This window comes from Polypterus senegalus, chromosome 10 (assembly GCF_016835505.1).
Source record: "Polypterus senegalus isolate Bchr_013 chromosome 10, ASM1683550v1, whole genome shotgun sequence".
In the NCBI taxonomy this organism is placed as follows: Eukaryota; Metazoa; Chordata; class Cladistia; order Polypteriformes; family Polypteridae; genus Polypterus; species Polypterus senegalus.
The window spans coordinates 28501893-28514066 of record NC_053163.1 but is presented as its reverse complement, the minus strand read 5'-3'; the positions used below and the strand labels follow the sequence as shown (position 1 = coordinate 28514066).

The window sequence follows — 12174 nt, the reverse complement described above, 5'->3', positions numbered from 1 at the left end:
TTAAAATCAGAGTCTGGCAAGTCAGAGTCTGATTCAGCGATAGTACACAAAATGTTGTCCACAGAGTATTTAGCTTTGTGCCTTCGCTTTGGTCTTCTGCCAGACGTTGATGCCATTTTAGAGGTTGTTTGCTCTTCGCTACTCATGCACATGTAAGGAATCGAGGTCACATCAGTGAAGCTAACCTTCCTTCTAGCAAAGAGAGTCAAACTAAAATGTATCGGCGAGTTTTATGGCCTTTTACAAGTGGATTACCATCCTTTACCCCTGAATTTCGACAAAATTCGACATCTGCCCTGAAAGAATTAAATAACTAGCAAATGGCCAAACTTCCCTAAACGAATAGAAATAGAATCAAATGAATACATTTTTCTTTATTTAAATGTGTCGGTGGCCACTCTTTCCTTGCCTTTTTTATCCTGCAGGTGTTGAAAACTATAATGAAATCTCAGAAATGGTTATTGCCTTTTAACTAATAAAACACAATTTCTACTGTTAACTTGTGTATGATTACTTATTAACTCAGTGTTTACACACGTATTCCCTTTATCTTGAGGACACAGCTAACTATAGTACATGACTTTGATCACAGATATTGCAGCTACGTCAGCTTGCCATTCCAAGGAGAGTCTGATAGGTGGTCACTGTCTGAAATGAAGCAAATGATTAAGGAAGAAGAATTGAATGATGACAAGGACATAACATGGCTAGGAATTTGAGGGCCTGGGACAGCTACACAGACTGCCACAGACATAATCCACTCATTGTAACACGGTTAAAGGGAGAATTACTAACTTATAGTTACAGTTTATCTGTGACACTTAAAAAGATGAGCATACCTTTATTTAGAAACTCAGTAAAAGTAGTGAACTGTGCAAACATCAGCACACCCTTATTTCAACACTAGCTGTGTAAGCCTTTGCTATAAAAAGCCTGGGCACCTAGAAACCATGGATTCTGGCACTTCAATCAACCAGTCACATCATTTGTGTATTAGCAGCTTCTCGTTGGTTTCATTTTGCCAATGTGCTCTCCTCGGGGGTTTCGTTTTGCCAATGTGTTCGACTTCATTGTCTATCAAAAGCTAAGCGAGTTTCTGTCCCCTCAGAGGTTTCGTTTTGCCTATGTGTTCGACTTCATTGTCTATCAAAAGCTAAGCAAGTTTCTGTCTCCTCGGGGGTTTCGTTTTGCCAATGTGTTCGACTTCATTGTCTATCAAAAGCTAAGCGAGTTTCTGTCTCCTCAGAGGTTTCGTTTTGCCTATGTGTTCGACTTCATTGTCTATCAAAAGCTAAGCGAATTTCTGTCTCCTCGGGGGTTTCGTTTTGCCTATGTGTTTGCCTTGCTTGTGTATTAGTGGCAGCAGTTTCACTTTGGTGACAGAGTTGCTTTCTTTGAGCTTCATGCTGTAGCCTCACACTTCCGGGCCGGACAGACAGACACACTCACGTCCACGTTTATATATGAGATTGCGTAATACAGTTGAGCTGTAAATTGATTTGATTATTGTTAGTGGTGTGGCAGTGTATGCATTTCACAGTATGTTCTAGTGCAATAACTATTACTCATAATATACATATATTAGTAATTCCATTAATTTGTCTATGCATTTTCTTCTTTTGCTGGTCTGTTTTCTATGGCGTCGGGTGGGGATTTCTTTTTTTATTTACTAGCTCTGCAATAGAAATAATTACTGAATAATATTTGATTAATCAAGTTAATTTGAAAGACTTTTATAACTCTTTACTCGTTCATGACATGTTATACACTGACTTTGTATTTTCTTCAGTTTTCTGAAATCTCTGTCTTCCTCTTTTATGCTTCCAATAAATAATAAAAATAATATATTTTTTAAAGTAAACTCAAATTTTGCACAGTGAGAGGTACATAATATTTTACTAATGAGTGCTTTCTTTACAAATTTGTGCTTCCTTGTCTTGTAACTGTTCCCTGCAGTCAGTAATTTTAACTTTCATCAACATATTTTTTATTGATTTGAAGGATTATATTACAAAGATTAAATTACAAATCGGTAAGACATCTAGTATGGAATAGCATTTGTGCCAAAATGAACCAATCCGATATCTCATGAAGAAGACGTTCAGCATCCTAGCTTTGTATGTCCCCTCTGCTGTCTCAGGAAGGATAACTAGAGAGTGAGTGGTAGTGCTGCTTTGAGTGGTTAATTGCCAATAACAGAGGTGGAGTACAGTCAGTCAGGTTACTGAAGCATACAAATTTATATATCATGTGTATAATTTTTGAATTAATTTATTTTATATGCATCTAGAATATTTTAACCCCTGGTATTTCTTTGTGTTGAGTTCAAAGTTATGGAGCACATATCATGTATAAGCTGGGAAAAAGTGGTACAGCCATTGCTAGAAGCCTTGAGTGAAAGCCACAGAAAACATTCATAATTATAGTATACAATATAAATTTGAGACATGCAAAAATCATTCATATAAAACTAATGCACAATAATGTAGAATTGTGATTATTTGCATTTGAAAAACAGAGCTTAAAGTTCAATTTTTATTCAATTTAATCACAGCAAACTGAAATAATATACTGAAAATTCTTGTCTTTTGTATTTTCTTAAATACTACCCCCAGTTGCGGCCAGAACATTAGTAAAATCTGTAAATGTAGAAAAGAAAAATTATTATTTATTGGAGTCAAAATCACAAAATTCTATAAATATGTAAAAGAAAAACGAATTATTATTTAAGAGAGTAAAAATCATGAAATTGAAAATAATATATTTACTCTCTTATTGATTGGAGTATTGTCATTAAACTGAGGTCCACTATGCTCGATAAGAGAATAAATAGATGATCCATTCATTTTAAGTGACATTCTTATAGATAAAAAAACTTTTTTAAAACATGACAAATTTTAAATAACAGGAAAAATCAAGTGAAAACTAAAGTGGTATGCAATGGGTCATCGTAACTCGACCTTCAGCTAACTAAATCACCTAAATACAAACATTGGTGTTATGAATAGATAATTTTTTTAATAGTTTGTTCCTGTGAAAGAAAGCTTATTCGATCAAAAATAAAAACTACGACTTTCTTGATATTAAAAACCATGACTTTCTTGATATTTTAGTTTATAATTTAAAAACAGAATAAGAATCTGAAAATCTAACAACATCACATTAAAGTTCGATAAATTCTGTAGAGAATGATACCAAATGTACAGTATATATGCAGGTTTTAAAATAAGCCTGATTTAAAGCGTGACAAGAAACGTGACATTAAAACGTCACATAAAATCGTTGCACAAAATCGTTGCACTTTTAGGATTAGTATTTTGTATATACGTATAGAGTAGATTATATTACTATAAGTAATGTTTTTATAAAGGATAAAGAACATCACAGAATATAGCAGCAACATGGCAAGCAAATGCTCTCGTTCAGGCTTATTTATCATTTTGTACTGTAAATAATTAAATTAAGCTTGAACATTCTGCTTGTTTGCAATGATATGTCAAAGGCGCAATCAAGCGAAGGATGCCAGTGAGCAGCATTTAGAGTTAATCCCCACACATTTACACCAGTTATCTAGGAGATCATATCTTTAGCATGAAGGAAAATGTTTTGTTCAGTTACTCCATGTGCGTTTCATTGAATCTGCCATTATTTACTAGCGACTGATTATGATGGACCTCCTACATCAAAAGTGATTCGTCACCATCTGCAGAGTGAAGGAAAATGTTTCGTTCAGTTCAGATGCAAAAACCAGGGGTTCAGTAGCAAGAAGCACAGTGGATAATGAGTAACACTGTTCAGTGGCATATATTTTAAAATAAAATTGCCAGAATTTATATTGGTTATGCAATTAAGAAGTCTGTTGACTAGACAGTAACAGATTAATACATATTGTAAAAAGCAATTGCAACACAACAGAAAATTTTGGGGTCCAGGATGGATCAGCCCGATTTATTAACTAAACAGAAAGAGAGTGAAGCAAGAGTCAGGACCATCATGGATGTTGAGTAGCTAATCACAGGACAAATGAGCGGTAGTCACCAATTGCATTTTTCCCATTTTGCTTTACTAGGCACCAACTTGTGTGAAGCCTCTTGTCGCACACATGCCTGAAAATGCACATATTTTGGATTCATATCCAAATTTCCACAGTATAGTGAATATGACTCCATCAAAAGAGTTATTTTTTCCCCAGAAGATCAAGGGTGTAAATAACAGTAATCAATTTGTGAGTAACCATGATACTCTGATGACAAAAAGGAATATTATCCCAAATAATGTCCATTGGCTGGACAAATACTGATGCTTGATAAAATGTGAAAATATCAAGGCAGTTTTAAACATCTTAGTTACAGATGGAGATAAAGCACTGTTTAATATGTAGTTAAAATCTAATGATTTTAAGTTTATGAGAGCGCATATTTGAAAACATTGACTATAACTGGATTTGTTTATATAGTTCACTTGCTGATGCTGTCAGTTGTACTGAAATGATGCATTTGGAGAAGCCTCTTTGGTGTCTCTGCCATTCTGTTCCATTTAAGGCACTACACAACATTTTGTTAAATGCAACATCATTTTTGCTGCTTAAAAGATAAAAAACATGTGTCTTTCATTTGCAGGCAGTTGCTAAGAAACTAAAATCAGAATCTTGTCTCCCAGAGGATTACTTACAGAAGTGGTCTAAAGTTGAAAAAAGCACCATTGCTCACAGCCTGCACTTTAATAAGGGATTTTTTATATCTGTTTAGAAATACTTGTCAGTACAGTTTATGAGTGTTTTTTTTGAGGTGGGGTTAAAATTAGGAACTGTGGCAAAAGGCCAGTTTTCCATTGTATTAAAACGACTGACTTCTGTTTGCCTGTATAACAAAATCCAGTTAATCTGATCTTCATTTATTGTTGGAATCGCTTGCAAGAAGATGATTTACTTTTTTGTGTTCAGGCTTTGGACTGCGGCATGAGTTTATAATCTCAAATACATAATGCTGTGTCATTTTCCTAACAGCTGCTTCAGGATCGTGAGAAATTGGATCTGGAGCTGCATATGCTGAAAACAGACCTAGAGATTGAGAAGAAGAGGAATGGCTCCTATCAGATGCAGCTTGAGGAGATCGGAAAAGAAAGAGATCAGGTGAGCTTGAAGGAATCCTGACTGAATTCAACTACATAATTCCACATAAAATGTTAGCATAGAGCAAGGGAAGGGCAATTTTTATTTTGACATAAAATACTTCTGTTTAGGATGTATAAGGAAAACTGGTGTATAGAGAAGAGAACCTACACTAACAAAGGAAGAGCAGGCAAATACCACACAAGCAGTGACTGGACCAGAATTTCCTTGGGCTGTGAGGCTGTTGTGCAGACTACCATGATACACATCCATTATAGTTTAATTCAATACATATACATGTAGGAATTTTATTTAGAGAAATTACAAAAAAACAAAAAATCAGAGTGTTAATGAGTATTACATACTACACATCCAAAGGCAACTGGAAACTGGAAGAAACTCTGATAGGAAGAGATCTGGCAGACTCAAAGTCACAAGCCAATTAGAAGACAGGTTTCTGAGGGTCAAAAGCTTGCGTGATAGGACACTTTGTCCAGTCTGCAGTAGTCCACAGCCATTATTTGAAGGTCTTATTTTGTCCTTTAAGGAATGGCTTTCTTACTGCCTCACACCCTCTCAAACCCACAGCACCACTGGTGCCCTGTGCTTTTTACAGATGAGAGCAGGTTCACCCTGAGCACGTGACAGAAGTGAAAGGGTCTGGAGAAGCCATGGAGAACATTATGCTGCCTGTAACATCATTCAGCATGAGCAGTTTGGTGGTGGGTAAATGATTGTCTGGGGAGGCATATCCATGGAGGGTCAAACAGACCGCTACAGGCTTGACAAAGGCACCTTGGCTGCCATTAGGTATCAGGATGAAATCCTTGGACCCATTGTCAGACCCTATGCTGGTACAGTGGCTCCTGGTGCACGACAATTCCTGGCCTCATGTGGTGAGAGTATGCAGGCAGTTCCTGGAGGATGAAGGAATTGATACCACTGACTGGCCACCACACTTTCCTGATTTAAATCCAATAGAACACCTCTGGGACATTATGTTTTGGTCCATCCAATGCCACCAGGTTGCACCTCAGACTGTCCAGGAGCTCAGTGATGCCCTGGTCCAGATCTGGGAGGAGATCCCCCACAACACCATCTGTCATCTCGAAGCATGCACCGATGTTGTCAGGCATGTATACAAGAACACAGGAGCCATACAAAGTGCTGTGTACAATTTTGAGTTGCTGCAATAAAATTTTGGCAAAATGGACTAGCCTGCCACATAATTTTTTCACTCTGATTTTTGGGGCGTCTTTGAATTCAGGGCTCTGTAGGTTGATCATTTTTATTTCCATCAAATGATGTGGCATCCTTTCGTTCCTAACACATTACCCAGTCTATATCAGTATAGATATCCAGGAGGATTTCTTTTTCTCATTGAGATCTGATGTGTTTTCAAAGTGTTCCTTTAATTTTTTTGAGCAGTTTATATATTAATATATTAATATAATACATATATATATATATACATACAATATATATACTGTGTATATATATATATATATATACACCAGTAACGCCGCACTACACAATAACGTGCTGTGAAAACACTTGACTTGAGCATTCCTAGTTTTCATCCTCCTTCTCTGTACATTTATCATTTGTTTGCTCAGAGGTTGATGCACTTGCTGGTTGTTGAGCAGCTGTTGTTTTCTCCATCTTAGCAGCCCACTTCTTCTCTTTTTTCATCGGCATCTTTTCATGTTAAAACAGATTGAGTTAATGTTTGTGTTGCAATTGCTTAGTACATTTTCCTTAATTTTTTACTTAAGTTGACACTTTAAGTCTTCAATCTGGCTTAAGAATGATTTGAGATATGAAGAGGTAGAGGAAGTGACGGCAAAGGTGGTAGGGATGAGAACGGCGCCCTTATGCATGCGCCACCCGGCCACCCTGCTGGCTGCTGCCGAACGTAAAATAAAAATAAAAAGAGGAATATCCTTGGAGTTCAATCTTCACCCTGAAAGCGGATGAGCAGAGGTCACTTAGCATATGTATACCAGATTTCAGGTCAGTCGTTCAAACAGTTTACGAGCTACAGGTGATTTAAAATCCAGGACAGACAAACGAACAGCCACGGTAGCATAGTGTATATCTATACTAATAAAAGGCAAAGCCCTCACTCACTCACTCACTCACTCACTGACTCATCACTAATTCTCCAACTTCCCGTGTGGGTGGAAGGCTGAAATTTGGCAGGTTCATTCCTTACAGCTTCCTTACAAAAGTTGGGCAGGTTTTATATCGAAATTCTACGCGTAATGGTCATAACTGGAAGCAGTTTTTCTCCATTTACTGTAATGGAGATGAGCTTCAATGCCATGGGGGCGGAGTTTCGTGTGACATCATCACGCCTTCCACGTAATCACGCAGTACATAGAAAACCAGGAAGACCTCAAAAAGCGCTCACGAAAACATGCATTATATAACTGAGAAGGCAGCGAAACAATAAGAAGCGAGCGAGTGACATATACAACCATATTCATGAGTTCTGCTACTTTGGAAACAAAGCACGATGTAAACCTACACTTTAGATTAAGTTCATAGACAGGCTGCCGCTGGCGTTTGTAATTTAGTGCCTGCCCATATAAGGCCGTCCGTCAGCGGCAATCCAATAGCAAACTGCCACGGGTAAATATTCACGGGTGAAGGACTGTGCTTATGGAGAGGAAGATGAGATGGTCAGGGTGGTGTTTGACACAAACTCAGCGAAACTGCGAGAGAAAGTTTTAAGTGCCAGGACTAAGGTAACATTAAATACAGCCATGGACATAGCACAAGATGGCACCAGCACAGCTGGGAACCTTCGATGCATGTACACAGAGTGGCTCACGTGAACTGAGGCAGTGCACAGATAAAAGCAACAGTTCCAAAGAGCTGAACAAAACCAATTACACAATTGAAAAGGCAGCAAAAATATGAAGCGCCTGATAAGCATATTCATAAATGCAGCTACTGTGGAAACAAAGCACACGGTGGAAAAAGTCAATGTCCCGCTAAAGGAAGACAGTGTAAAAACCCGTGCATGCAGTGTGTCAGGTCTCAGATAAAGAAGAAGACGAGCTGTTTATTGATGCAGTAAGAAACGAATCGATGAATGAAACCTGTCATCTTTACAGCGATTGACAAACACGGAATGTAACTTGAACACAACACATCCTACAAATACGAACCTGATTGAAAGAAATAATGATAATCAAATCCTTGATGACAGCAACACTCAGTAACACTCACAAAACAAATACTGTATATTGACAGTCATGTTACGTTATTTTTAAAATGTTCCCTTTTCTTTTCTAGCTTTTTAACACACTACTTCTCCGCTGCGATACGCGGGTATATATATATGTATATATATATATATCCCGCTCTACATACTCGAATAATGGATACTTTATTCGCCATCAATGATTGTTTTGGTAAAGCCATACTCAGTGTATTCATTAGATGAACGGTAAAAAGTAAGAGCGAGGGAGGATGACTCATTGAGGCATGCAGGCTGTAGTCTTGCGCGTCAACTCTATCTGAATTGCGATCACATTTGAAAAATATATCTTTTCAAGTTCTATTTAGTCCATATGTGTCAAACTCAAGGGCTGCGGGCCACATCCGCCCGGCGTAATTATATCCGCCCGCGAGATCATTTTATATACTGTATTATTGTTATTAATGGCCCGGGTATATGAAGCGCTGGTAACACAATAAACTACAGATCCCATAATGCAGCGCTTCAGCTGCCTTGCCGAACACTTACCGCATTAATCAAGTCTACCTTATGATGCTGCAAGTTATTGCAAAGCTATAGTTATTGCGCACTGAGTTTGCACGGCGCTTTGGTGACTTTGAAGAACAAAAAAAGTCTGTCTACATGCGGCTCGAACCTTGTGCATGTTTGGTAGCACATATCTGTGTGAGAAGCTCTTCTCAGTGATAAAGACTAACAAAACAGCACACAGGAGTCGCCTCACTGATGAGCACCTGCAATCCATCCTGAGAATCTCCACAACACAGAACCTCACACCAAACAGAAACGAACTTGTGGCCAAAAAGATGCCAGGCGTCCAGCTCTAAAATGACATATGAGCAAAGACAACTGAATGATTTGATTTGTTATTGCACGTAAGAGCGGAGTCAACCGTTTTAACAAACAGCGTATTGCACTGATACGAAATAGCTGTGTGTGTATATATGTAGATATGTATGTATATATATATATATATATATATATATATATGTGTATATATGTGTGTGTATGTATGTGTATATGTAGTGTATATATGTATATATGTGTATATGTATATATATGTATATATATATATATATATATATATATATATATATATATATATATATATAGATATGACAACAACACTCATCACTCACAACAGTGACAAAACAATTACATTGACAATTAGGTTACGTTATTTTCAAAATGTTTCCTTTTCTTTTTCATTGCTTCTTTAACACACTACTTCTCCGCCTGCGAAGCGCGGGTATTTTGCTAGTAAAGATATATAAACTGGGGCTCATCAGGTGTAGGCACCTTCCCTGAGGCAAAGCCTGAGACATTGCACCACTGTGGCTGGTTTGCTTACTTGACAGGGTGTAGATCCGAAGTATTACATGCATAGGTCTGATCACAAGCTGATGTTTTGGTTACCTACCAGGAAATGCTTGTGATTGGTCAGCTTTTTGGCTGACATCTGCCACGCCCTCTCAGATGCGAGAAGCAGATCATAGACGTGATATATCGTGCCTGCCAAATCATAAAAAGAGTACACAACACGTGTTTCACCCTAGTTGGGCCTCATCAGGTGTCTACATCTTTGATGAACCTAAATATTATTACATTGATTGTATGAACAGATTGTATGCTTTAATCATGTTCACAGTGAAAAACTGATTAACATACTTCCAGTCTACACAAACTTCATCTGTGAAAGAAAATGCAACATTTGATCTCAAATTTTTAAACAATAATAAAAAATAATCAATATGCAAAGCATCAACTGCTTTAAAGATGTTTTGATTAGGCCTGACTTCAATCCTAACGCCAATACAGCTGCTCTAATAATGGCCGGTACATTTTTGCATAATCTGTGCATTAGCTGAGAGCAGTGTCTGAAGGCTCTGCCTTCAACACGGATTTTATTTATTTTGTAAATTTAAAAAATGCCTCCATCTTGCAATTATTTTCTACTCTGTGAGTAATCAAAATGAATATATTTTGTAATGTTAAAGGAAACTAAGACTTTTCAAACCTGAATAACTGAAAGAAAATTTTAAATTTTCCTCTAAATTTAACTGGAAACCAGTTTAATGATTTGAGAACTGAAGTTTAATGGCTGGACTTTCTACTTGTAATTGTGAGGGATGCGTGTTTGTTTTAAAGTACCTGTATATCTGTAAGTGAACAGCCTTATGATAAAGAATTGCAATAGTAATGTCTTTTTTATTTCAACGTATTCATGTCTGTTTTTGCGTACTACTCTGCCTTAGTTCTATAATACTTCTCAGCAGGAGAAAGCAAATCTAGATAGTGTGACAGCTACAAGTTCAATTAATGTCACCTACATTTTTTGAGTATAAACCATCTTTGAATTTAAAGTTGTAACTGCTCCCTTGCTATTTACATTATTACTGCCTAGAAAAATAACATTTTGTTTCTTATGAATATAAGGACATGAGATTCACTGATCCACTCTTTCACCATTCTAAAGTGATTAATTAATGACACAATTGAAGAAGTATCTGTATTGAGATTATGGAGAAATAGAGCTGAGTGTGATCAGCTTGCAAATGAGAGTTAATGTTATGCGTACAAAGTATGGTGACATATAATGAGAAAAACAAATTTGCCTTGGGTTTGATCCTTGAATGACACAAGATTTGACTGCCTCAGGAAATGAGGGAGTACTGTCATATTGCTTATGTAGTGTATGTAGATGAGAGCCTAACTATCTGACTACATTTTCACACCAGTGCTGTACAGTTCTGTGACTGACAGCATCAAGAGCTGATGTTAGACTTGAAGCACAATTATTGGGGAATTTGTTCCACCTGAGGGTGTTAGAATGTTATTTACCATTGAGGTTATGGCTGTTTTAGTATCCTGACTGGAGACTTTTTCTTTTGAGTTTTGAATTACAAACATTGTTTTTTCTTAAAGCTTTAGATTAAAATACTTAGGTTTGAGATGTTTGTATAAATTTGAAGATTATTCAGATCTAAATCTGGGATCTGACAAATGTAGTTACGGAATTTTGGACAAAATTGTCTTGTTATCTTTTTCTTGACCTTCCTCTAGTCTACACCGACCTTTTTCCTGGTCTATCCTTTCTTCTGACATCCTTTGTTTGTTCTGCTCATTTTAATCTGCCTTTTTGTATTTCTACTGATATCCCTGGGTACTCCTGCTCCAGTTGTTTATTTGTTGCTGTCCTCCACATCCCACATACTGGATGTTCACAGGTTCATTGATCCTTCTCAAAGTCCTGCTTAAAGATATTCCTCTCTGGCTGTTAGAGTTCAAGCCTTTAAACCATAAATCACAATAGGTCTCATTACTCTTTTATAAATTCTACATTTTGTTGTTCTATTTATTGGCTATATGATGATAGTGCAAATTCTCCTCCTAAACATAACAATGCTTCTAGTCTTTGTTTTCTGAGTGCATGTCCATTCCCACTTTCCTCACTCCTTCTTCTAAATGTATTCTTGTTCTTCTAGGTCCCTCGTTCTCCTAGCAATCTTTGAACTGGTACTTTCTACTAATAAACTCAAGAACTAGTACTTTCTATTGAAAATTGTTCCCTTGAGGCTATTTATTATTAATTATCCCATGATTTCTCCTGTATTCTGTATTCAAATTAATTTTTTTTGTTGAAATCATATCCTTCCCTCACTGCAGTCGTTGCTTGGTGTTTGACCTGTCTACCTTGGCCACACTTTTAGTATTCTTTAACGTAACTTTTCTTAGTCATGTGAGTTTTGCTGGGACACCTCATTTTTGCAAAGTTTTGCATACTCTTACTCTATTCACTGCATCATAAGCCTCTCGA

The 12174-nt window shown here is 37.0% G+C and overlaps 1 protein-coding gene across 1 annotated transcript in view; it reads left to right on the top strand.

Annotated features, from left to right (window-relative positions):
• LOC120536985 (caspase recruitment domain-containing protein 10-like) overlaps positions 1-12174 on the top strand; it is a 157658-nt gene that overhangs the window by 67299 nt on the left and 78185 nt on the right. The window contains exon 7 of the mRNA XM_039765574.1: positions 5006-5131. Within this exon, the coding sequence (XP_039621508.1) occupies positions 5006-5131 (126 nt within the window). The remainder of the gene's footprint in view (positions 1-5005; positions 5132-12174) is intronic.